The sequence below is a fragment of the Brachyhypopomus gauderio genome, chromosome 3 (genome assembly GCF_052324685.1).
Source record: "Brachyhypopomus gauderio isolate BG-103 chromosome 3, BGAUD_0.2, whole genome shotgun sequence".
NCBI classification, from domain to species: Eukaryota; Metazoa; Chordata; class Actinopteri; order Gymnotiformes; family Hypopomidae; genus Brachyhypopomus; species Brachyhypopomus gauderio.
The window spans coordinates 38,780,042-38,806,163 of record NC_135213.1 but is presented as its reverse complement, the minus strand read 5'-3'; the positions used below and the strand labels follow the sequence as shown (position 1 = coordinate 38,806,163).

The following is a 26,122-nucleotide window of genomic DNA, read 5'->3' as shown; positions in this document are numbered from 1 at the left end:
GTACCCATGGAAACCACCAACCTTAGATCAGCCCACAGTGGTGTCAGCGAACTCTGGAAACCTTAAAAGATATATATGCCTTAAAAAAACAAGTGGACCACTTGGGAGATGACCTTGTGGTACAAAGTCCAAACACAAGGTGAGGGGGGCTGCAAAGGACAGCTGGGGCCCCCTGGGCAAGCTGTAACCCAAATGTGTCATTATACCACTGCAGGAGCAGCCACACATCACTGGACCTACAACTGCACCACAGCCCATGGTAGCAGGATGCTTCAGTGACGAGCACAACCCCGCACCAACACTGTCCTGCAGGGCGCCTCTGCTCACGAGGTGCATGCTGAAACACTCACCATGGAGAGGTGGGCAGTTTCTGTCAGGGTTCACCAACCCCCTGGCAGGAGGGACACGCCCACACACACACACACACACACACACACACACACACACACACACACACACACACACACACACACACACACACACACACACACACACACTTGCCCTGATCCCAATAACCCACATGTTAGTCATAGCACACACCTATTCTTTGTTCACCCTCTTTTGTATTTCCTGCTATTTAAGCCCACAGGCACCTGCGGTCGTGCTGAAAAAAACTGAAGCAACTAATTAATGTTTACAGTAAACAATGTTCCTGTAACCTAAAAAGAACATCTGGTGAATGTTCTTGGAACAAAATTGTTAGCTCAGACTCTGAACAGCCAGCAAGGGCATGCAGCACACTTCAAAGTGCACACTTCAAAGTGCACACTTCACAGTGCACCCTTCGGAGCACACTTCAACGCTCCTCAGCCTGCAGATCAGATGCGAACACAGCCGCGTGCTCCCTCTCTCTCCTGCAGGGCTTCAGAGACGCTTGCCCGGACGGCCAGAGCCCCGCTGTGGGTCGGGAGATGGCTCGTCTCAGCCGTTTCTCCAAGTGTCGCTTTAGTTTTCTCATCTCCCCTGTGGCTGAGACACCAGTGAGCACTACAATAACACTGGGAGCCCGAAACCAAGGTGACGTGGGGGGACCGGGGGGGGGGGGGGGGGGGGGGGGGCATGCTAAACAAACACAATAACAAGAGACAGACTACATCAGCATCACTTATTCCAGAGCCGGAATGGAGGCCATGGACGCAAATACAATTAAGGAGCAGATGGGAGGAGGTGCAGCAGGTGGAGGATTCAGAGCCAAAATGGGAACAACCACGGACACAGCTGCATCACCACATACAGCAGCAGAAGCACTCGGAGCTGTGCTGTCAAACTGGAGCCTTCAGCCCAAGCTCACACCCCCCAGCCTGGAGTCACTTCCCCCCCAGCACCACATATGTGAGACGTTTGTCTCCAGTCAGTGGTGGAGTAACGGTGGTATGACGGCACTGAGCGTAGATTCAAGCTGGAGTTTGAGGTTTTACCTTCAAGCCTCCACACTCAGCTGCTGAACCTCGGTCCACGCCCGTGATGTAGATGCCCAAGGAGTACTCAGCTCCTCCACGGATCATCAGGCCCAGGGGACGGCCATCATCCAAGGAGATGTTGACCTGGTGGGAGACACACACACACACACACACACAGAAAGGTCACCGTTGAACAGGACTCCAAAAATCCAAAGGGTAAAGATTTGGAGATTCAGGAATGGCTCCCAGATGGTGAACGGTCACTGGCCGGGTCAGGCGGGACATATATTCGGGTGCCGGACTGGCAGGGCTGCAGTCCAATAAAGCCCCAGCTGAACTGAACTCATGTGAGTCATGTCCCTCTGAACAAAAGCCAATCTCAAACTCAACGCCCCAACTCATCTCTTGCTTAGCTTATTCAAACTCCACCTTGAAGAAGCTTGTTTGAACAGAGTACATTGCTGCCATCTTTAATTAAGACTGCCTTGAATCATCTGAAGACTTAAGGGAAAAGATCCGTCTTGCAGAGAGCAACTTTTTGTAATTGGATTCTCCTGTTGCTCGGACAGACATGTACTAAACATCTGTGTCTGTGTTGGGCTGGTGTATGCGGACTGGGGCTGAAGTCTTATTGCTGACATTCAATTTAAATGTTGTTTGAATTGTGCTTTTTACTAGAGGCCAGAGAATCCAGATCAGAGAGTCTGAGTCCAGACCCCTAATGAGCAAGACAAGGCAACAGTGCCAAGCAGGGCTAGAAAAACCCACAGAGGAATCAAGACTCCAAAAGAATCAAGAGCCCACAGGAATAAAGTGTCCAGGAGAATCGAGACTCCAGTGGAAACAAGAATGAAGAAGGGTGATCCATCAGAAGGACATGCGTCTCAGAAGAGCAGTGCTATTCTGGCCAAAACCAAACGTCAAACTAATACAGAAAGAATAAAGTTGTTTTTTTTGTGATAAACGTAGCAATATGAGTAGTACACAAAGAACCAAGTAAAAATAATTTGTCAGAGGTGTTCAGAGAGACAGACGATGAGGAGTTCAAGTCTTGGTGTGTGTAGGAAGCATCTAAACCCAGCTGAACAGGAGAACTGAGGGAGGTTATTATGGGATGATCTCTAGTCTCCATGACACCCAACCACAGTCTTAATTCTCACAGGAGACAAAGTGGCACGTGTGTAATAGACTTACAGGGGCATACTGTGTGTGAACGTCAGGCATTATTTACTGACTACAGTGGTATGAAAGACCAATAAAGAAGGATCTCTAGTTTAAATGAATATTGAATTGGATTATCTATGTAAGCATCTACATAAATATCTATAACATAATTTTGTTTTGTTCAGAATAATATTGACAGTGTCAAATTAAATTAGTGTTAGACCGCAGACACTTTAATAATTAGATGCTAATTGTGTTTAATAGTGTCTGCTGGAAGGTTATCATTGTATGAATTTCTTTCTGAATGAACTCACATGGGTGTCAGAACTCCATTAGCGTGTAATGACATCTTTGACCATCAGTGGGAACAGCAGACAGGCACACACACACACACACACACACACTCACACACACACACACACACACACACACACACACACACACACACACACACACACACACACACACACACACACACACACACACTCACCCTCCTCTCCGTCCACCGCAGAGATGCGTGTCCGTGCCCTGGTCCGCATCGCTGGTTGTCTGGGTGTCGGCTGCCCGGGGCAACGTGCTCAGGAGCGTCCGGAGGCGGGGAGACGCTACGGCCCTGAGGATCCACCCACGAGTACACGTGATTGGTCATGTAGCCTCCAGGGATCCGCCCCATCGAGCAGACGGACAAGGAGAGCCTCTTACAGCCCTTCAGCACCTGTAGCAGAGGGAGAGAGGGAGAGAGGGATGAGTGGAGAACACAGCAGGAGGAGGGAGGGAGAGAGGGAGGGAGAGAGGGTGAGAGGAAGGGAGGGAGAGAGGGAGAGAGGGAGAAAGTGAGGGAGAGAGGGAGAGAGGGAGAGAGGGAGGGAGAGAGGGAGGGAGAGAGGGAGAGAGGGAGGGAGAGAGGGAGGGAATGCTTTAAAGAGGGCAATTACTGAAGCCTCATCATTTCACTCCATGTTCCTGAGTTAACGTCTCACTGTTTATGCAGATATCATTAATCATGGCACTTAGTCCACACATTAATTTAACCCATCAATACACACAAAAGCAAAAGTCAGCCAGATTAAAAAATTACCGGTCTTCATCACACTTTCATTTTCAATTAATGTTAATATTGCATTCAGCTCAGCCGTCAGTGCAGGAGAGCACGGGGCCAGTGACGTCCTCCGTGTGACAAGCAGAGATGACACCACAGGTGTGCGTGTTACTGACGTCAGGCCTCACCTGTGCAGGACTCCAGGACGCTTGTAATCTGGCCCTCCTGCTCTCTGAGCTGCGTTTATGCCAAATCACCCCGAGGCAGAAGCAGCCTCCTCTTATTTATTGCAATAGCTTATTAAATACTAGCTGGGAAAGTGGGGGGTGAGAGTGGGGTGTTGTGAGACAGACGTCTCTCATGAGGAAACATGTCGTCTGACACTCATGTCTTTTAAAGATGGGATCACTCAAACCTACAGTGCCTCTGAGCGACTGAGAGAGAGAGAGAGAGAAAGAGAAGGAGAGAGAACTGAACTAATGTGGGCAGTGAGTCAGAGTTATATCAATAGCACAAGCACAAAAGACTCACTAGAACATTCCAGAGTCTCTTGTTAAGACACCACTCTGGGTGAGTCATGCCGACTCACGTAAGAACAGAGACAGCAGCGTTCGCTGGAATCACTTATCCAGGGTGAGACTCGCATGCACAGAACCCCAGGGCTGTTTCATCCTGAGCCAGACGTTTACACATGGGAGTCTGTGCGGAGCAGACTGTCAGTACCGCTGTGTGCCGACACTACACAAGACCGAAGTGCTCCGAAAACACAATGTTATGCGCTCTCAAAAAATGCTTTGTGTTGATACAACATACAACATTTCATCTGCCATCATCTCATTCTCCTGTCCGTGACTTTGTAATCCCTAAGATGGGTCTCGTGTACACTGTGCCATGATACGTCTCACCACCAATGTGCTCTTCAGCTTGAGTCTAAAGAACTGTTTGAAATTATCCTTAAGATCACCACAAGCTCCAGGACAGACGTGTGAAGTGCTTGGACAGGTTCAAATGAGAAAAATGAAAATATTCTGTGCACACACACACACACATTACCTGAATGGTGATATCCATAAACAAATACCAGACTCCTTTAGAAAATACTACATTTCTTAGGTAAATATCAGTGGGCATCGTGGGCAGAATACCTGCTTGGAGAACACCAGCTAGTGTGTTTATGTAGTGTCACATTAGCGAGTCAGAACTCAGCGGCCAACACGGAGACGTTTGAAGTGTCCTTGCTGTGGGAATGTAGAACGCCATCGTTCACAGCTTGATTTAACAGCGCTCACAGACCACTTAGGAACAGAGGCAGACAGCAGGGGGCTAAAAATACAACAGGAGCCAGGATCACGTCTTGTGAGGCAACATGGAAGAATCTAAAGGACCCCCCCTCACACATAATGGTATGCAGCGCTCCACTGTATGAATGGATGTCCATATAAAGGACACAGATTGTATAACATATAGTGGAGACAGACCACTGAGTGGTGGGACAGTGATTCATACTGTGGCAATGAGAGAGAGAGAGAGAGAGAGAGAGAGAGGAGAGAGAGAGAGAGAGAGAGAGAGAGAGAGAGAGAGAGAGAGAGAGAGAATTTGAGACTTTAGAGACTTTCACAGCCCCTCTATGGACACAAACAACCAGAACAACATGTCACTTTATCACCACCATCCATCATCCACTGACTGCAACTGTACCCATTCAACTCTTCATGCTAAAATATATGCCATGGACACAGTGACAGGAAAGTGACAGAAAGAGAGAAAGTGAGTGTGAGAGAGAGCGAGAGACAGCCTGCATTCCCATACAAGGGAGATACAGGCATGGGGGAGAGGGTGAGAGATTGAGAGAGAGAGAGAGAGAGAGAGAGAGAGAGAGTATGATACTGCATATGTATTTTAATTATTATCAAATTTATTTATTAGCAGTTCAATTATTACATTTATTAATTAACAGTTCTGTATGTATCTTTTCATTGTTCTATGTTATGGATATACATGCATATTGATACTTTATGTTTACATTGATGTACAATTTTTTTTTTTTTTTTACTTATTTATTTATCATTTTTTATATATGAATGCTTTGACAATACAAATGTGAATTTGTCATGTCAATAAAGCAACTTGAACTTGAGAGAGAGCATGAACTAGGGTGAGAGGGTGAGGGAGAGGGAGAGGGAGAGAGAGAGAGAGAGAGAGAGAGAGAGAGAGCACACACTAGAGAGAGTGAGAGAGAGCATGAACTAGGGTGAGAGGATGAGGGAGAGGGAGAGAGAGAGAGAGAGAGAGAGAGAGAGCACACTAGAGAGCATGAACTAGGGTGAGAGGATGAGGGAGAGGGAGAGAGAGAGCACACACTAGAGAGAGTGAGAGAGAGCATGAACTAGGGTGAGAGGGTGAGGGAGAGAGAGAGAGAGAGAGAGAGAGAGAGAGAGAGAGAGAGAGCACACACTAGAGAGCATGAACTAGAGTGAGAGAGAGAAATCAGGCACTAGAGAGAGTGAGCGCACGGTAGAGAGAAGCGTGTTGACAAGCGTGAATAATTCATAAACCCTTTGAGCTCTTTTTCTTAGAAGCAGAGTACAGACTTAATTTTTTCTTGCTCAGACACGACACCTCTGACCCCCACGTCTCCTCCAGCAGGACGAACTGTCCTGCGTCTCTGACCCACTCCACGTCTCCTCCAGCAGGACGAGCTGTCCTGCGTCTCTGACCCCCACGTCTCCTCCAGCAGGACGAACTGTCCTGCGTCTCTGACCCCCACGTCTCCTCCAGCAGGACGAACTGTCCTGCGTCTCTGACCCACTCGACGTCTCCTCCAGCAGGACGAGCTGTCCTGCGTCTCTGACCCACTCCACGTCTCCTCCAGCAGGACGAACTGTCCTGCGTCTCTGACCCCCACGTCTCCTCCAGCAGGACGAACTGTCCTGCGTCTCTGACCCCCACGTCTCCTCCAGCAGGACGAGCTGTCCTGCGTCTCTGACCCCCACGTCTCCTCCAGCAGGACGAACTGTCCTGCGTCTCTGACCCACTCCACGTCTCCTCCAGCAGGACGAACTGTCCTGCGTCTCTGACCCCCACGTCTCCTCCAGCAGGACGAACTGTCCTGCGTCTCTGACCCCCACGTCTCCTCCAGCAGGACGAACTGTCCTGCGTCTCTGACCCACTCGACGTCTCCTCCAGCAGGACGAGCTGTCCTGCGTCTCTGACCCACTCCACGTCTCCTCCAGCAGGACGAACTGTCCTGCGTCTCTGACCCCCACGTCTCCTCCAGCAGGACGAACTGTCCTGCGTCTCTGACCCCCACGTCTCCTCCAGCAGGACGAGCTGTCCTGCGTCTCTGACCTCCACGTCTCCTCCAGCAGGACGAACTGTCCTGCGTCTCTGACCCACTTCACGTCTCCTCCAGCAGGACGAGCTGTCCTGCGTCTCTGACCCACTCCACGTCTCCTCCAGCAGGACGAGCTGTCCTGCGTCTCTGACCCACTCCACGTCTCCTCCAGCAGGACGAACTGTCCTGCGTCTCTGACCCACTCCACGTCTCCACCAGCATGACGAGCTGTCCTGCGTCTCTGACCCACTACATACCAGAACAGCATCCGCAGATCTGGTGGGCAGTGATGGATCAGGAAGACACACGCTGTTCTAGCAGTCAGCCCGTTCAGTTGGGAACGTGGAGAACAAGAGAGACCCAGGTCTCTAGCAGAGGACAGACAGTGTGAAAAATCGAATTTCACAGATTGCGCATCCAAACTATGTTTGATCTTTTCATGTGGTTTAAACAGGCCAAAGAATAAAAGGTTCGCGCCGTGTTGGACAGACATTTCGACACAGAGCACATACTGAGAGCTCGTCTGAAAATGTTTCTAAAACGGGTTGGCAGGGTGGGGATCCAGACCTTAAGACAAGTAGCACCGTGAAGGCAGTTTCACGTAGTGATCGCATGATCCAAGCAGAGCAGAGCTGAGGCTCCTGTATAGTGGTTAACCCAGAAGATCAGGAGGAGACAGATCAAGAACAGACCTAGTGGTGCACTTACCAGCCCCTATAGACTACAGACCCAGAAACACTGTTTAACAGCCTGGGCAAGCCGGAAAGTAGGTCTGTTGAGGGGGGGGAGAACACGAGAGAGAGAGAGAGCGCATGAGAGAGAGAGAGAGAGAGAGAGAGGGAGAGAGACAGCGGGAGAGAGAGAGAGAGAGAGAGAGAGAGAGAGAGAGAGAGAGAGAGGGAGAGAGTGAAAGAGAGCATACGAGAGAGAGAGAGAGAGAGAGAGAGAGAGAGAGAGAGAGACAGCGGGAGAGAGAGAGAGAGAGAGAGGGAGAGAGACAGCGGGAGAGAGAGAGAACGCATGAGAGAGAGAGAGAACGCATGAGAGAGAGAGAGAGAAAGAGAGAGAAAGAGAGACCTGTCTTGTGCAAAAAATCAGAGGGAGAGGGAAGCATAACTATTCCCACAATGCAGTGCAGCTCTGGTAGCCGGTGTGAGGATGGTGGTAAATATGTTATATAACGTCCTCTGGAGGTGCAGCACAACAGTCTACCTGTCAGGACAGGACGGCGTCTCCAGAATGAGGTTCCTCCACACACCAGCCACTTTATTAGCAACACCTTGTGGGTGCAGTGTTCGTCTCCAGCCCACCTGTTACCATGAACAACCTGTGTCTGGCGTTCCTACCGCAGGGTTGCTACGGGCTTTCACTGTGGCAGAGAGCACGGTCCCAGCAGAATCAGCACCACACGCCAGCCATGCAATCGCCATGCCTGCGTCAATACTGGGTGAAGAACGGTCCGTCATCACAGTCCTGTCTGGTCAGCCCTGTGGTCAGAGCAGGGCCGGCGCCACGGGGGGGCGAATGGGGGCGTCGCCCCCTCAGGCGAGGTGTCCCGCCCCCTCAATGTAAAAAATAAGACCCATTTATTTGACAACAATCGCTACATGGTGCCCCCTCGGCCGCTCGACAATCGTTAAACGCAACACCCTCCCCCCTCCCCCCGCTCAACAACTTACGTTCGCCACCCCGACTGTATATGTTCTGGCGCCGGCCCTGGGTCAGAGGCAGACCTGTCATGAGTGGGCGGGGCAAAGGACATTGGATCGTGCACGCGGACAATTGGGGTCTAATGATGTGTGTGATTTCAGACGTTCATACGGCAGGTGTTCCTAACAACCTGGATGGGGAGTGTGGCTACGCAGCAGGTGTTTGTAATCGCGTGGCTGGTGAATCTGCGACAGGTATCGCACATCTGAACTGGTGAAGACACCTGCAACGAGTGAGCCTTCCTTCACGAGCCCATTACCCTCGTTTCCCCTCCTAAACATCTCGACTGCTAAACCCACCTGTGCGATAAATAGTAAAACGCTTCTGCGTTGTGTTTAAGAGTTTAATTACGATTATCATAATGACTTTAGGAGCGACTCCTGCAGAAAACAAGACAATTCCCATGGGGTTTGCAAGCCTTCGTCTATTCTCTGCGCCGTCTTCCTCTCCTCCTTCTCCTCCTTTTTCTGCGCGTTCCTGCTATTTCGGGCTTTGTCCCTTTACCCCCGCGAGACCGCGCCTGGTACGCTCCGTGCACGCGCTCCGTCTCGCCGTGACCCTCCCGACATGAAGGGGGGGGGGCAAGGACGTACGGCGGACCACAATAAAAACGGGTTTACGAAACGCAGAATAAAGCCCTGATATGGAGAATGGCGAGGGTTACATTAGTCACAAATTCACATTCTGAAACATGAATCCGCATCTTGTCTTCAGCGGCACCATCGAGACATCCGCTCACAGTGACACCAGGATTCATGTTTCATGACCTGAGAAGGTCAGAATGGGAATTATCGCAGCGAGGCGCTCCTAACGTCCAGGCGCGTTCAGGCGCGTTCAGGCGCTCATATACGGAACGGTGCGTACACGGTGCGCGCGTATTTAACCTCGTTGTGTTGCCCACATTTTAATTAAAATGTTTATCACTGGCATTTAATATGCCAGCACATTTGTAGATAAGACAACACCGACACTCCTGCTTAAGTGTTGATGTGCCTTCACATTGTAATTCCAGGTTCCTTCAGTGTTTTACGCTCGACGGGTAAATAATTCAAAATTCCAGCAAAAAAAATCTAAAAAAGTGACCCAGATGAAGAAGCGAAGTGACCTAGATTTATTAAAACTGGGATTCTGCCCTCAGCTTTACTCATTAGTACAGAGTTTGGAGATTGTCTGCACAGTCCACAGCCAAAAGCAACAGAAAGACAGGGAGAGAGAGAGAGAGAGAGAGAGTTTGTTCCTCTTCTCGTCAGAGACACGAGTGCCATTATTCTATAAACGTACTGCTGCAGTATGACCCAACACACTATGGAGTTTGTCTAAACAGAGCTCTCATGTGTGTGTATGTGTGTGTGTGTGTGTGTGTGTGTGTGTGTGTGTGTGTGTGTGTCGAGTGTGTGGGTTGTCCTGTGTGGAAGGTATAGAGCAGAACAGTTTATTTTTGTGCCAAAGTGGAGCTGATGAGGTGTAGCACACACACACACACACACACACACACACACACACACACACACACACATACACACACACACACACACGCACACACACACATACACACACACGCACACACGCACACACACACACACACACACACACACACACACACACACACACATACACACACACGCACACACACACACACACACACACACACACACACACACATACACACACACGCACACACACACACACACACACACACACACACACACACACACACACACACACACACACATACACACACACGCACACACGCACACACACACACACACACACACACACACACACACACACACACACACACACACACACACACACATACACGCACACACACACACACACACACACACACACACACACACACACACACACACACACACACACACACACTGACAGTGAGTTGCAGTTAAAAGAGCTTCAGGTCCAGGATCAACCCTGAGCTTTTGGAAAATCTGGCCGGTGGAAAATGCTGTATTTACGTGTTTCCATTCTCTTCTCTTCCAGAAATAAACCCCCCACCACCAGATGACACGTTTGTCCTCGGACCAGCAAAGATACACAGCCTGGAAAAAGAGGCTGTTTTCTTTGTCTATGGGTTAAGGTTAGGATATGCAGTTTTAAATGGGATTCAGGTCCATCTCACGTAAAGAGCTAGTGGGTGTGGTTTCAAGCTGGTGGGTGTGGTTTCAAGTATGTAAATTAGCTGCCACTTTTAATCTGCATAGTGCTCCTCTCTTCCACATTCCTCGTGTCTTTCATGGCCTTGAAGTGAACTAGACACATCAATCTCCACTTGTCCACCTGTCCACCTGTCCACTTCTGTCCCCAGCACATGACCCTGGGATCTGTTAAAATGCATCTCCTGCAAGCTTCTCTGATCGGAGGTCTGTGCTGTGGGGAAGCCCCTGCCTGTGTGAGCGGAGAGCCAGTGAGAAGCTGCAGGCAGAGACCCAGGAGCAGAGTGGAGAGGTGGGCACGCAACTGGCACGCAGCTGGTGCGGAGCTGACGTGTGTGTAGCTGACGTGTGTGTAGCTGACGTGTGCGTAGCTGATGTGTGTGGAGCCGATGTTCACGTAGCATATGGGCAGTCATGGCCTGGTGGTTAGGGAACTGGTCTTGTGACCGGAGGGTCGTGGGTTCGATTCCCAGACCTGAGGCCATGACTGAGGTGCCCCTGAGCAAGACCCTTAACCCTCAATTGCTTTTCTCATAAAAAATGAGATAAAAATGTAAGTCGCTCTGGATAAGGGCGTCTGCCAAATGCCATAAATGTAAATTTAGCTGATGTGTGCGGAGCTGATGTTCATGTAGCCGATGTTCACATAGCCGATGTTCACGTAGCTGATGTTCACGTAGCTGATGTGTGCGTAGCTGATGTGTGCGGAGCCGATGTTCACGTAGCTGATGTGTGCGGAGCTGACGTGTGCAGAGCCGATGTGTGCGGAGCCGATGTTCACGTAGCTGATGTGTGCGGAGCTGACGTGTGCAGAGCCGATGTGTGCGGAGCCGATGGTCACGTAGCTGATGTGTGCGGAGCTGACGTTCCCGGAGCTCCACCAGGTGATCCGGACCACATTGCTTCCAGCGCTGAGTTAATTGCATTTACAGAGCCTGAACGGAAGAAGATTAAAGGGAGGCAAACGCAAACGTATGTGAAGAAACACAACCGGGACCACAAGAGCACTGAGGAGTGGGATGAGACCGTGGAAGGAGGCTGTGTTCGCAGGTGCTGTGGTCTTTCCATGAGGACACGTCATTACTGTGTGCTACATTTATAAAGGGACTGTAACAAAGATGACCCAAGAGGGCTGACACTACTGCGTGTGGAAAACTCTTTAAGGACGTTTGCTTGTTCTTCACTGATGGCTGATCATCGAGGTCAATCAGCTCAGATCAAGGGCGTTTTAAACATTGATTGCTAAGGGAGCGGTCAATGTCGTCATCGTTGCCGTCATCTTCATCATCATCACCATCGTCATCATCATCAACAGCAAAATGATTTGCATCCTCTTAAAAGGCGTGTTTGTCCTTCTGCACTTAAATCATGTGATGTTGTACCTTCCGCGGTCACTCCAAAAGCGTCCATTTCTGTATTGTTACACTAAGAATAAACTAAAAAGCCCAGATGTGAACAGTTGATTCACTGTTTACTCTGCCTCCTAACACACTGAGAAAGGACCTTAATACTTTTGTTAAACCTTGTATCTGAGGTGGGAAGGTCAACCGTAGCATTATTGAGTATGAGTCCCTCCAGGGACGTGTGAGACTACAGCTGTGCGTTGAGTGTGTGAACGCTGGACAGTGTTACAGGCAACACAGTGTAAGAATGTTCCAGAAATTACTGGCACACACACAGAGGACGAAATTACACAAAGTCCAGATTTGAGCTGCATGTGAAGAGTATTATGTACAAATGTAAGCAAATAAAATTATTGCAGACTTGAATGAATGGCATGTTAATACTCTACATATGAAGAAATAATACTCAAACATTTCCATGTGAGTGAATGTGAGTGAATAACTGCTTCTGATGATCTAGTTTTTCAGTAGAACCAATAGAATGAGGCTCCTTACAACATCTCTATTATATAACAAAGTGTGCTAAACCCATACCGAGCTGAAACATAAGAACTCAACCTCCTGAACACGGCTGATGGTCTATTTTCTTAGCCAGCACCAGAACAGAACTCTAGAGTTCTGTGAATGTGTCAGAGGAAGAGAGAATTGGACAGGAACACTGGGTTTATATTCTGGTCGAGTACAAGCTGAGATATATGGGTGATCTCCAGGGATGACAGGGGTTACAATAACGGGAGACAGGCGACCTCAGCGTGTAGAGTGGCCAATGGGGAATGAGCCAATCAGAGTGCTGCTACTATCAAAGTGCCTTTCTGTCCATCCTGAGCCGTAGGACCAGATAATCCACGGACGTTAAAATAATCCAGACCCCAATACAAAAGACTGAACTGCTGTGGTAATTAATAACGCATATCAATTACAGATAATTCCAGGGCGAGAACAAGACAAAGATGAGCAAATCATTTTCACATCTTTACTGTGTGTGTGTGTGTGTGTGTGTGTGTGTGTGTGTGTGTGTGTGTGTGTGTGTGACCATGGTAACATCATGATGAGTCTACTGTACATTCCCCACCTCTATTACAGCAGCTTCTAAGATGTAAGGTCCTTTAAGAGAGTTCTGGGATTGAATGCGGCCCATAGCGGTGGGACCAGTACATTTCCGCCTCTGGCATCAGCTCAGCTCTTTCAGTCTGCACAACAGGAAGGAAACCCACTCAAACCCCATTTCCACCATTCTCTCTCTCTCTCTCTCTCTCTCTCTCTCTCTCTCTCTCTCTCTCTCTCTCCCATTCACTTTCCACACCTTCCACTGCGATGCTCAAGTTGGCATGCCACCACTCCGCCTTGCTATTCTCCACTCACGTCTCCCCCTTTCAAACCTACGAAGGAGCCGGCGTGCGCTGCCCAGGGGAGCGTGGCACCGGGGAGAGGCGGGCCGGCGTGTGGCTGGCGCAGATTGGCCCGGTCCGGGTCCAGGCAGACGTGTGGAGTGAGGAGACAAACACAGAGCAGAGTGGAGATGGGCCATTATCTACACAAGGAGCCCGGAACTCTTCGCTGCTGCCGGCCAAATCTGGAGAGCGAGTTCTTCAAGTCTCCAGATAAGGCGGGCGGCCTGGCGGAGACGGCACCGGTGCAGATGACGGGCTCTATTCACACCAGCCAAGGCCCTTTTATCGACAAGAGCAATTGCTTCATCCTCGTGGGCTAATGCTGGTTCAACCCAGAGGAAGAGATAAAAGACCGACCCTGACCCTAAACACATCACTCCCAAAACGCAGAACGCTGCAGTTTAAATGCACATGTCTAAGCAAATGTGCCTGTGTGTGTTTGTGTGTGTGTGTGTTTGTGTGTACGTGTGTGCGTACATGAGTGTAATAGTGTGTATGTGAGTGTGAGTGAGAGGGACGGATACATCATTTTCTTTATATGGTTTATTCTAGTATGCATAATATGCATAGCATAATTCTTACATATAATCCATCTTATAAAAAAACGTTTAACCCCATACACGGCAAAAACTCTCATTCCTCCTTTATTATATTAGCATGCGTTTCAGCTAAATGTATGAAGTAAATAATCCACAATAGGTTTACAATAATATGCCTTATGATAATTTACTAAATCATAAACTTGGAGTTTAAAAAATCTGAATAACAGCATATTTACTTACTGCTAGATGACAGTAATCCTCCACTGAACTGAGCACATGGACACTGAAGGTGTCACAGCAGAAACCCTCTTCATCTAGCAGCAATTACAGCACTTTCAGAGATTTGGGCTGAACAATTATCACCCACGCCAGAGTCTATACAGCCCAGAAAATTAAGCTTTTAGTGTCTCCATACTGAGCTTTGTCATTGGGGAGGAAGAGAGATCGACTCCAGTGCACTGATGAGTTCTTCCACTGCCCCAAAGACTGTCTGTCTAATTAAACGCTGCTATGAATTATTTAGCTCCTGATGAGAGTCAAAACGGAACAGATGAAGACCCGGGTTTGGACGCTGGACACTTCTGACAGTATTGCCTTTCCAATTAGTCAGAAACAAATCACATCTAATCAGCCTCACTGTAACATCACACGTGTACAGGAGTGACTGATATACTGAAGGCCTTACTCCGTGCAGTCTGTCCTAAAATAGCTGTGTCGCTATACTATTTATTATACTATTATTATACTAGATTTTATGGAGAGAAAATAATGAAGCTATATGCAGACCTGCTAAACAATCAACGGGTTGAAAGGTATAGATATTTACACACACACGCATTCATAATTCTGAGTGTGCACCACTGCTAACAAACTTAAGTACACACTGCAAGAGAGTGGGAAGTGTGTGTGGGTGTGTATGTGTGTTTGTGGGGTGGGCAGTAGCAAAGGTGTGTGTAGATATTGTTATTGTCAAAGCTATTTTATATGATATTGTCTATAAAGAGTATGTAGAGGGTGGGATTGTCCAGGTGACAGCGGGTGTCTCAGAGTACAGGCCATTTTGTAATACTAGTGGCTGTTCAGCAGTATGATGGCCACTTCTGGTTCACATGCTTCTGTAGCGCAGCAGCAGAGAGAACCTGTGGTTTGGGTGAGTGGGCGGGGTCTTGTGTAATCCTCCTGGACTTGGGTGAGTGGGCGGGGTCTCGTATAATCCTCCTGGACTTGGGTGAGTGGGCGGGGTCTCGTATAATCCTCCTGGATTTGCTCACACCGCATTTGGTGGTGTGATGGGAGTTCAGCCTCAGTGATGTGCAGGACTGTCCTCCACTGCCCACCGCAAAGCATTCTGGTCCAGTGAGGTGCATCTCCTTCTGGTGCAGTCTTATGGGACACTCAGCAGTGCAGGTGTGAAATGTCTTAAAGGTGCAAGGCTTTGTGTCAAAGCTATGAGAGCTTCTGAGGGCCCCGCCCAACTGCTCATCTCAGAGGCAACGCCCTTGAGTGGGACAGGGCCCAGTGGGGACAGCACCCCCTGGAGAACCCCTAGGACAGTGGGCTTTAGAGAGTCTGCCATTATCGCAAGACTTTTATTTTTGAAGGACCTTATTAAATCTAAATGCCTGCCTAGTGCATATACTTTATCGTTCTATAAGCATAAAAGTAGAATAATGCTCGACACATACATACAATATCTTGATTTATTATCTTTTGTTAATTGAATTTGCTGTTAAAGACATGGCATCGTCATGATGGATCAATACCACTAATGTCCTACTTGCCTTGCCAAAAAGCACACACACATCTTCTGATCCTGTGAAAGGCTCTACACACACTACACTGATGTCAAACTCAGCGTGCTGAACTTCCACCATTAGCATTAGAGCAGCTATAAAACTGCTGTCATGTGAGGTGTCTAACCATCCATAAAAAATTATGCTTATTTACTATTTAAAATCCTAGTAAATACAGTGTGATAGTGGAATTATACACAAGTGTTACATGGCAGGAAAGCGAAATTCTTCACACATAATCAATACTCTAGAACAACGTTTCCAATAAATGCTCGATACAACACAAATTAGCAACGAGACAGTCAGCAGCAGGCTGACACCCAGACCTCCATCATTACCTCGCCTGAAACGCATTTCAGTTGTTCCAACTCCTCCTAATTTCTACAAGAACTTTTGACATAAACTACACTTCAAACGTACACCCTGCACACACCACACATCCTGCACACACCACAGACCCTGCACACACACCACACACCCTGCACACATACCACACACCCTGCACACACACCACACACCCTGCACACACCACACACCCTGCACACACACCACACACCCTGCACACACACCACAGACCCTGCACACACACCACAGACCCTGCACACACCACACACCCTGCACACACCACAGACCCTGCACACACACCACACACCCTGCACACACACCACACACCTGCACACACCGCACACCCTGCACACACCGCACACCCTGCACACACACCACACACCCTGCACACACACCACACACCCTGCACACACCGCACACCCTGCACACACCACACACACACCACACACCCTGCACACACCACACACACACACCACACACCACACACCCTGCACACACCACACACCCTGCACACACCACACACACTGCACACACCACACACCCTGCACACACACCACACACCCTGCACACACCACACACACATTCTGTTCATTTTCTAACATTAAAGGATGTTCAATAATAACAGCAGTAGATGCCTTTGGGTTATTTGTATTGAATAATGTGTTTGGAAGTTGTTTTGGCTGAATCCTGAATCCACTTCCACTGTGTGTAATAACTTCACTGGCTATAGGACACATGGTGTAGATTTCTGACATGTAGTATTACAGTTTTTCTCGATTGTTTACACACTAATACTGGTAATTGAGACACAATGACCACAACATGTAACTATTGCACCAACCCCCTGAACCAATTCTACTAAACTACAAGCACAATTCCTGTTTTACACTCAAATTGCAGTTCTAAAACACACTTTTTTCCAAATACTACACACAATTTTCTGCATTTGGCATAATTTTCATGAAGAAAATCTCTTGTTTTCACAAGGAACACACTGCTATTCAAAATTCTAAAGTTAATTGTCCTATTATGCACACTGACTCATCACATCAGCAAACACCTGTCTCACATGTTTACAATCAGCAATCAGAGCTTTAGCATAAAATGGCAAAAGGTGAGCTCTTCTGTTTTGGAGCAATGGATGCCAACATTGGAAACAGAGGCAGAGCCAGAGGAGTGAGAGTAAGAGGAGGAGGACGAGGAGGACGAGGACGAGGACGAGGAAGGCCAAGGACCGTAATCTCTAATGAGATCCGAACCACTTTGGTTGACCATGTGGTCAACCATGGTCTAACAATGAGGGAGGCTGGGCAAAGAGTACAGCCAAATTTGAGTAGGTACACTGTAGCATCCATCATCCGGACTTTCCGTAATGAGAACAGGTAAGAAATCAGCACTCAGTAGGAAACTGCAGGACTGCATATCAATACAGTACTCAATGAGTACAGTATTGCCTGTGGACTGTTTTGTAGGACTGTAAATATAAATATAAATGTTTCAAGTATTTGGGAAATGTATTCCTGCACAGTATTTACAGTATTTTACTATTTGGATTGCAGAACTGAAAGGTTACCACCACGAGGTGGACGGGAACGTCTTTTGTCTCCTGAACAGGAAACTGAAATCCTGAACATGGTCCTAGTAAATAATGCCATAACATTACGGCAAATACAAAGAAAAATAATAGAAGACACCGAGATCTTTCAAAATATTGATAGGGTAAGCTTATCAACGCTGGACCGTGTCTTGCGCAGAAATAACCTGAGGATGAAGCAGGTCTACAGGGTGCCTTTTGAACGCAATTCAGAAAGAGTCAAAGAACTGAGATATAACTATGTGCAAGTAAGTCCTATACAATCTCACAACTGATGTATACACTCAACACTGTATAAATTATACATATTTCAGTATTGTAATCATAATGATTGTGCTTCACAATAGTGACTCCTCCATGTCTATTTCTGATACTGTCATGTGTGTTGCAGAGAATCCTTGAGCTAGAGGTGGACGCAGTGGAGCACCAATTCATCTTCATTGATGAGGCTGGATTCAACCTCACAAAAAGACGCAGGAGGGGAAGGAATATCATCGGCCAGCGTGCCATTGTTGAAGTTCCTGGCCAGCGCGGAGGGAACATCACTATGTGTGCAGCGATTACCCACCACGGCGTCATCCATCACCATGCTACCCTTGGCCCCTACAACACTGCCCATCTAATCACATTCCTCGACACCCTACACAACACACTCATTCCACCAGATCAGATAGACGGTCCAGAGCAGCTCAGGTACGTTGTCGTTTGGGACAATGTAAGTTTCCACCGGGCTGCTCTGGTTCATAATTGGTTCACTGCCCACCCACGCTTTTCAGTTGTTTATCTCCCTCCATATTCTCCATTCCTCAATCCTATTTTAGGTGGAAAGGGTATGACCTACATTCACAAACACGTATACCCCTTCACCAAGCTATGGAAGACGCATGTGGAGATATAGCAGTTGATGCTTTTCATGGCTGGATTCGCCATGCTAGGCGATATTTCCCCCGCTGCTTGGCCAGAGAAAACATTGCTTGTGATGTGGATGAGGTGCTGTGGCCAGACCGAAACACAAGAGAGGATGCAACATAGTTTTTTTTTTTTTACTGTAACTGTATACAGTAAATTCTTCTGTTTTGTATGAAGGCCACTGTATGTGCAACTTTGTGTTGGGTGGGATGTACACTGTGTACATTGCTTTTGTGGGAAAAAATAAAATATATTTGTTACTGTATATGTGTGTTCTGAGTATAAAAACACTATTCTAAAATATTTTACAATGCACTTATGTATTTCCTGTCTGTAGTAAGTGTAACACTGCACAAAAAAGGCCAAAGTCATTATGATGAATGGAGAAGAAGTGTTTTCCATTCATCATAGTGTTTTACATTGAGCACATCAGTGTTCAACCAGTTGTTATAAATGTCTATTCATATGATGGTTTGTGTGTGTCATCTGAGAACAAAATACCATTTTGAGAAGATATAATATTGTTCTGACTGTAAAGTTTCATTTTGAAAGAGAACTGAGGGGTTTTGCCCATTGTGTGTGTGTTTTTCTGATTTGTGTGTAGAGTTTTGAGAGTATGAGGCATGCTTTCAGACAATGTGTGTAAACAATCGAGAAAAACTGTAAAGTTCACTGGACTTTGCGTTTGTGTAAGCTGGCAACAACGTACTCTATACATGCACAAAAGGAAACAGCTGAACTGGTATTTCTCAGGCTTTTGAAAATAGAAAGCAAACTACTCAAAGCAGTTTAGATTCTGGCAAGAACACGATAAACACAAGTCAAGGTCAAGAGGTCAAGAGGCTTTTTATCGTCATTTCAGGTATGTACAGGTACACGGTGAAATGAAATAGTGTTCCTGAAGGAAGTGCAAATGAGGAATATGTGTGAAAGCTATAAATATGAAAACACAGATCAAATATAGGGCAAAACTGACCAGAACATGTGACCAAGGGGAGGAACAAGGGATGAACCATAGTGGAATATTTTAATTGAAACACTAATAGTATAGAGCAGCCAGCACACTCATTTAAATACAGTGTTCTTACATGGAATAAAGTAATTGCCCATTTTTACTCGTTAGTGACTGGGAGTTGAGGAGTATTAATTATGTTCTTATGTTTTTGCACCTCTTCCAAGATGGTAGAAGAGAGCTGTCCTCACGATTCTCTGCAAGGTCTTGTGGTCCAAGATAGAGCAGCTCCAAACCAGGCAGTGATGCACCTGGTCAAGATCTTCTCAATGGTCCCTCTGCAGAAGATGGTGAAGATTGTGGGAGGAAGATGGGGTTTCTTCAGCCTCATCAGGATGCTGGTATCAATGGTCCAGGTGAGGTTCTCTGCTAGATGGACACCAAGAAACCTAGTGCTTATATGATTTCCTCAGAAGACCTATAGTAAACCACCATCTCTTGTTTATCCCTCAGTAAGTCAGCAGCTAACCACCAACATCGATACTAGCATTATTGTTACAGAAGCTAGCAGCCAGCTAACATATCCATGACCCCATGTCCCTAACATATCCATGGCCCAATGACCCTAACATATCCATGACCCCATGTCCCTAACATATCCATGACCCCATGTCCCTAACATATCCATGACCCCATGTCCCTAACATATCCATGACCCTAACATATCCATGACCCCATGCCCCTAACATATCCATGACCCCATGCCCCTAACATATCCATGACCCCATGACCCTAACATATCCATGACCCAATGACCCTAACATATCCATGACCCCATGTCCCTAACATATCCATGACCCCATGTCCCTAACATATCCATGACCCCATGACCCTAACATATCCATGACCCCATGTCCCTAACATATCCATGACCCCATGACCCTAACATATCCATGACCCCATGACCCTAACATATCCATGACCCCATGACCCTAACATATCCATGACCCAATGACCCTAACATGTCCCTGACCCCATGACCCTAACATGTCCCTGACCCCATGACCCTAACATGTCCCTGACCCCATGACCCTAACATATCCATGACCCCATGCCCCTAACATATCCATGACCCAATGACCCTAACATATCCCTGACCCCATGACCCTAACATATCCCTGACCCCATGACCCTAACATGTCCCTGACCCCATAACCCTAACATGTCCCTGACCCCATGACCCTAACATGTCCCTGACCCCATGACCCTAACATATCCATGACCCCATGACCCTACCTATTCAGTGTAGGAATACTTAAATGTTTCGATTGTTCGCAGTAGCAGCTTAGTTTAGTCTCACAGTTTGAAACCACCCTGCGCACCACGGACTTGTGTTAACGGGCCACCCAATAGAGGATGGGTTCCCTTCTGAGTCTTGGTTCTCCCGAGGTTTCTTCCTAATCCCCACCATCATAGGGAGTTTTTCCTCGCCACTGTCGCCTTTGGCTTGCTCATTAGGGATCTGGACCATATGAATGTAAAGCTGCTTTGTGACAACATGTGTTGTGAAAAGCGATATATAAATAAATTTGACTTTGACTTTGACAGTTGCATATTGTTGTGAATTATCTTTATACACCTTATGATGATCCTGCTAAATGAGGGAGTCTGTTGCTTTGCTGATTTTTACTGCATGTATATCTAGATTCTAGACTATATTTACTATATTATATTGTAGCCTATTATTCAGTTGGCTGTTGTTTTTAGACCTGTTGGCTGGTCTTTGAAATGCGTGCAGCATAGTAATCTGGGTTTTATGGTGGTGTTGTGTTGGTAAAAAAAACCTCCGTAGTTCTTTCTCTTGCTCCCACTTGCTTACCAAGTAGCTGTGTGTGTGTGTGTGTGTGTGTGTGTGTGTGTGTGTGTGTGTGTGTGTGTGTGTGTGTGTGTGTGTGTGTGTGTGTGTGTGTGTGTGTGTGTGTGTGCGTTGGAAACTAGATATTAAAAGGTAGTCTAGAAGCAGGTGGGCAGCGCTTGTGTGAACTATAAATATAATCCTGCCAGGGCCTCTGTGTTCTAACAGGGACCAATTTGGGTATAATGCACAACTGCTTTAAACAAACTAAACGTATTCACTGGTACTCGCTCTTGTCCCTTTAAGGAAAGTACGGCACTAAGAAAACCTTTGTATCCTCGTGCAAAATTAATATTAATTGATAATTGAATGTAATTAGTTATTTCTTGTTTAAAATTAATTGTTGATATAAAATAATGCACAAGAATAGATGTTTTACCAGTCAAAATACCTTTTTAACCAATGGAAAAAGGTTGTGGCACTAGACAGAATTTCATTTTTGGATATAGAATTTCATTTCAACTAGAAATTTCTTTCTAAAATAGCAGAGAGTGACGAAGATGCACTGGTAATAAACCCATCATGTCCCACAACGTGGGCTAACGCACAAAGACTTTATTGTGGCAACGTAAACAGTTTGACCTTCCCCTCTCTGAAAGGAATGTTCTGACAAAGTGTTTTGTCGATCCTACTTTGACCCTGCCTGTGTACATCAACACTACACCATGTTTCAGCACAATGCCTTCTTAAGAAGAGTTTTTTTTATTTTGATTATAAATCATAGTTGCACTACTGTGGACATGTATTGTTGTATTTCTAATATTAATTTAACCTCTTCTCTGTAACATCCTGAGACAATACTGGACGTGTGCAGAGGGGAAAAAGGGTTCATTAGACGTAGAGAAGAGTCAGATACAAAAACATTCAGCACAAATCCCAATGTCAAAAACAGGCAAACGGCCAAAATTCCAAAAAGACAAATCAGGCAAACAAACCCAAAGGGGCAAGAGCAAAATACGAAAGTTCACAAACTAAACAAGATTCAGCATGAATAACTAAACGAGGGCGGTACACTCCGAAGCACACTAACAAGGAGCGGCAATACTTCACAAAGTGTGGAGAGTGAAAGTTCTTTAAATCACTCATGGGGAACATGAAACAGGTGTTAGTACTAGTTAGTTAGTTAGTTAGTTAGTGTCCATATTTCATCAGTGGCATAAGGGAGGGCCACACCGAGCCTGTGTTTGGGTCCCCAGGAGGTGATTGTCAATTTAAAAAGAATAATATTAATAATAATAATAATAAATGATTACACAGGTCCTCCACTATGCCTCTCACCTGCCTCTTACAGTGGTGCCCCAGAATTATGCACTACGCCAACGCATTTCATATATCTATGTAAACATGCCATACTACACATGCAGTTTGTGCTACAGAAGGACATTTCTACCAGGTAGGACAAATGGTCAGAACGTCAGCTGTCAGATGTACTATAGCCGGTGAGAGTCTGTGTTGCTCACATGGTTGTGTTTCTCTTAGACAGACACTCATGGTTGCTTCCTTTACTCCATTAACTTTATGTCGACGCGTTTACCGGAAGGTTCTAACTCAGCGTGGCCATGGCACTCCTAATCTCTCCATTTGACGCTACCATGAAAGTCAGTCATGAGCTCCAGCTTCTGAAATAAATCCTGAGAGAGACGTTTTCAGGGATTAAGCTACGGAAGCTGGAGATGGCCAAATTCAGAAGCTTCTGTTCACTGAACACAAGACAAATTTACAAATATTGAACCAATCACACCAGTGTATTTAAACAAGAGTATCGACTGTTGTTTCAAATGTGATTCTGATGAGTACCATGAGCTGTCTGCCCAAGCTATTAGTAACTGATGTGAGCTGCATTAGCCCAGAGCTCCCCAGCCACGGAATGCATTGTGGGTTGTGCAATCTGCCTGTGCACCGAGATTTTTGCATTACTCACACGTGCAAGCCAACAACGTCAGAGAGAAACAGACAGAAAGACAGAAAGAGAGAATGATACAGTTCCTGGCATTGCCTAGATTCAGTCTTCGAAAACAAACATTCTGATCCCAGCCCACATACACACACAGAAAGAGAGAGAGAGAGAGAGAGAGAGAGAGAGAGAAATGCCAAGTGCCATTCATCATTTCCCTCTTGAACATCTAGCTATCTAAAGCAATGTTATGTAATCTCGTGCTGCTTTAAACTCAAACTGAAAATGAATAAATAAATAAATAACAAAAAGAATGCCATGGCTAATTTGAAATATTCACATTTAAAACATATTTTAGAGCTGAAAGCACTATAACCAAATCAAAGGCCATTCTATCAAATCATGAAGTTCCATGAAGAAGAACCCCAGGAAAACAGGGCTGTGGACAGGCCAGGGGGAGGAGGAAGATGTGGGGTGGGAGCCAATCAGAGAGCCTGTAGCGGCGCCCCCTGCTGGCCAGCTGGAGCCAGAAGAGACACTGGAGTCAGTGCCACACCGCTGTGTCATCGAGTGGCCAGAATAAGTGCAACATTGATTGGGATCCTGCTGAAGCCAGTGGGCAGGCCCGGGACTCGGTCCAAAGATTCATCCGCATAGCAATGACTAAAGCACAGCTGAGGGGGTTTATGGTTTTGGGGCAAGGGGGGGGGGGCATTTGTTTGCATTTAAAGCAGACAGAATGGATCAGAGTAAGAAGAGTGTGGACCTGTAATGTAGCACTTTACATCATCTTTTCATGGTGCATGTATGGCACAGGAATACATAGTAACTACAATATGGGACAGGCAGGTATCCCCCCCCCCCCCCCCCAACCACCTGCCCACCTTCTCACACACACACACACACACCACAACTCTCACCTTAACTGCCTCTCCATGGGTGACTCGGTCAAACACCATGTCATTGACAGTGATGATCTGGTCTCCAACTCTCAATCCCTCTCTCTCTGCTGAAGATCCTGGCTCCACCAGGGACACGTAGATTCCAACTCCGTGTTCCGAACCGCCCCGGATGCTGAAGCCCAGTCCCTCGTTGCTCTTGCTGCGTTTGAGGGTGACCTGTCGGATCTCTTCGTGCGTTAGGACCACGGGCGCTGTCCCCTCCGCGGTGGTGCTGAAATCGGGAAGCGACCGTGCAGTTACGTGGCGAGGCTCAACCTGTTCAGGTTGCTCGACAAAGTGGACCGAGGGCGTTCGGACGTGGACGTTTGTGTTATTCGTGTTACTTATTTCGTCCGGGAACTGTGGATTGACGGCAGTTGTCAACAGTTCTGTTTTTAAATAGAGACCTTCTGAGGTGTACTGGTCAAACAAGAGTTGGTCTGAGCGCGGGATGACGAGGCGCAGCATGGGTAAAAGGTTCCGTTTACCCGGTGTGTTCAGAATGATTTTGAGCGTCTGCACAAGATCGAACACGTTTCGCTTGGCGTGGTAGACGTTGAGACAGTGGATGAACTGCTCTCGCTCCAAGTCGTTGAGCAACACGTTGAGCGCGTTGTGCAGCTTCCTCACGTTAACGGACAACACGCGGCCGCCGGACCCCATAGAGTTAGTACCGGGTTTCAGCGCCGCGCGCTCCAGGTCGGCGCTCATGGTGTGATCCATGGTGTAAACGACACAATGTCGTGGGAAGGTTTCAAAACGCGCACAGGGAGACGCGCTGAAGCAGCGTGCCCTCTTTCCGTGGATCAGAACCGCACCGAGCGTGTTGCATGTAGCCGTGCTTGCAGGTGAGACTCGTCATATTGAGTTCCTTGTTAAATCTCACTGTCCACACTTATTAAAGGATAATAGAAAGTTTACAAGGATATTGGAAAACTGATCAAATCACACCATAAACGCCCATTTTATAATTATAAGCAACGGAACACGAATGACTCTCTTAGACATGCAAGAAAAAGCTGCTTAGAACGGAACATTGTACCGGTTCAGCAGAAACAACCCAAGAAAAGCCATACCGGTACTGGAATAAGTCCAGCGGGGTCTCGAGGTGCGGAAGAGTTCGGTCCAACCCAAATCACTATTTCATTCAACAGCCGAACAGATGAGACATTTGCCTCGGATGAAGTTTAAAAAAAAGCAACATAGTGATGCGGGAAACGCGCGCGCTTCAACTTTGCTCGTTGGGCTCGCGCGACGTTCTCCGTTCTCACCGCCGGGGCTGTGGTGACACGCGCAGGGGAGCGCGCTCCGCCGGAAATGACGCGGGCGTGCGACTACGTTGCCTAGCAACAAACAACATTGTCGTACAGCTTGGTCAAGAAGGGAACATCTTTGAAGTGTGATATTTTTAGTCCTGCGGGACTAAACATCCAAACCGACGTGAATTGACGCGTGAATCTGAAACGCCCACGTGTAACTCCAGCGTGTCCAGAGCATGTCCTGCACTCATCTAGTTTTAATGTGTGATTGAGTTTTCAAGGGAGGCCCAGGTCATTTTCATTTAGAAATAGTTCACATCACGTCCTTATAATAAGAAGAGAAGGAATGTACAAAAGACTAGA

General features: G+C 47.1%; 1 protein-coding gene across 1 annotated transcript in view; it reads right to left on the bottom strand.

Moving 5' to 3' along the window:
* The window catches only part of whrnb (whirlin b), a 46,463-nt gene extending 21,079 nt beyond the window's left edge, over nucleotides 1–25,384 (bottom strand). Inside the window, exons 1-3 of the mRNA XM_076998504.1 lie at nucleotides 24,480–25,384; nucleotides 3,055–3,279; nucleotides 1,419–1,544 (exon numbers count right to left, since the gene is read on the bottom strand). Of these exons, the coding sequence (XP_076854619.1) occupies nucleotides 1,419–1,544; nucleotides 3,055–3,279; nucleotides 24,480–25,223 (1,095 nt within the window). The 5' untranslated portion in view covers nucleotides 25,224–25,384. The remainder of the gene's footprint in view (nucleotides 1–1,418; nucleotides 1,545–3,054; nucleotides 3,280–24,479) is intronic.
* Nucleotides 25,385–26,122: the final 738 nt, after the last annotated feature.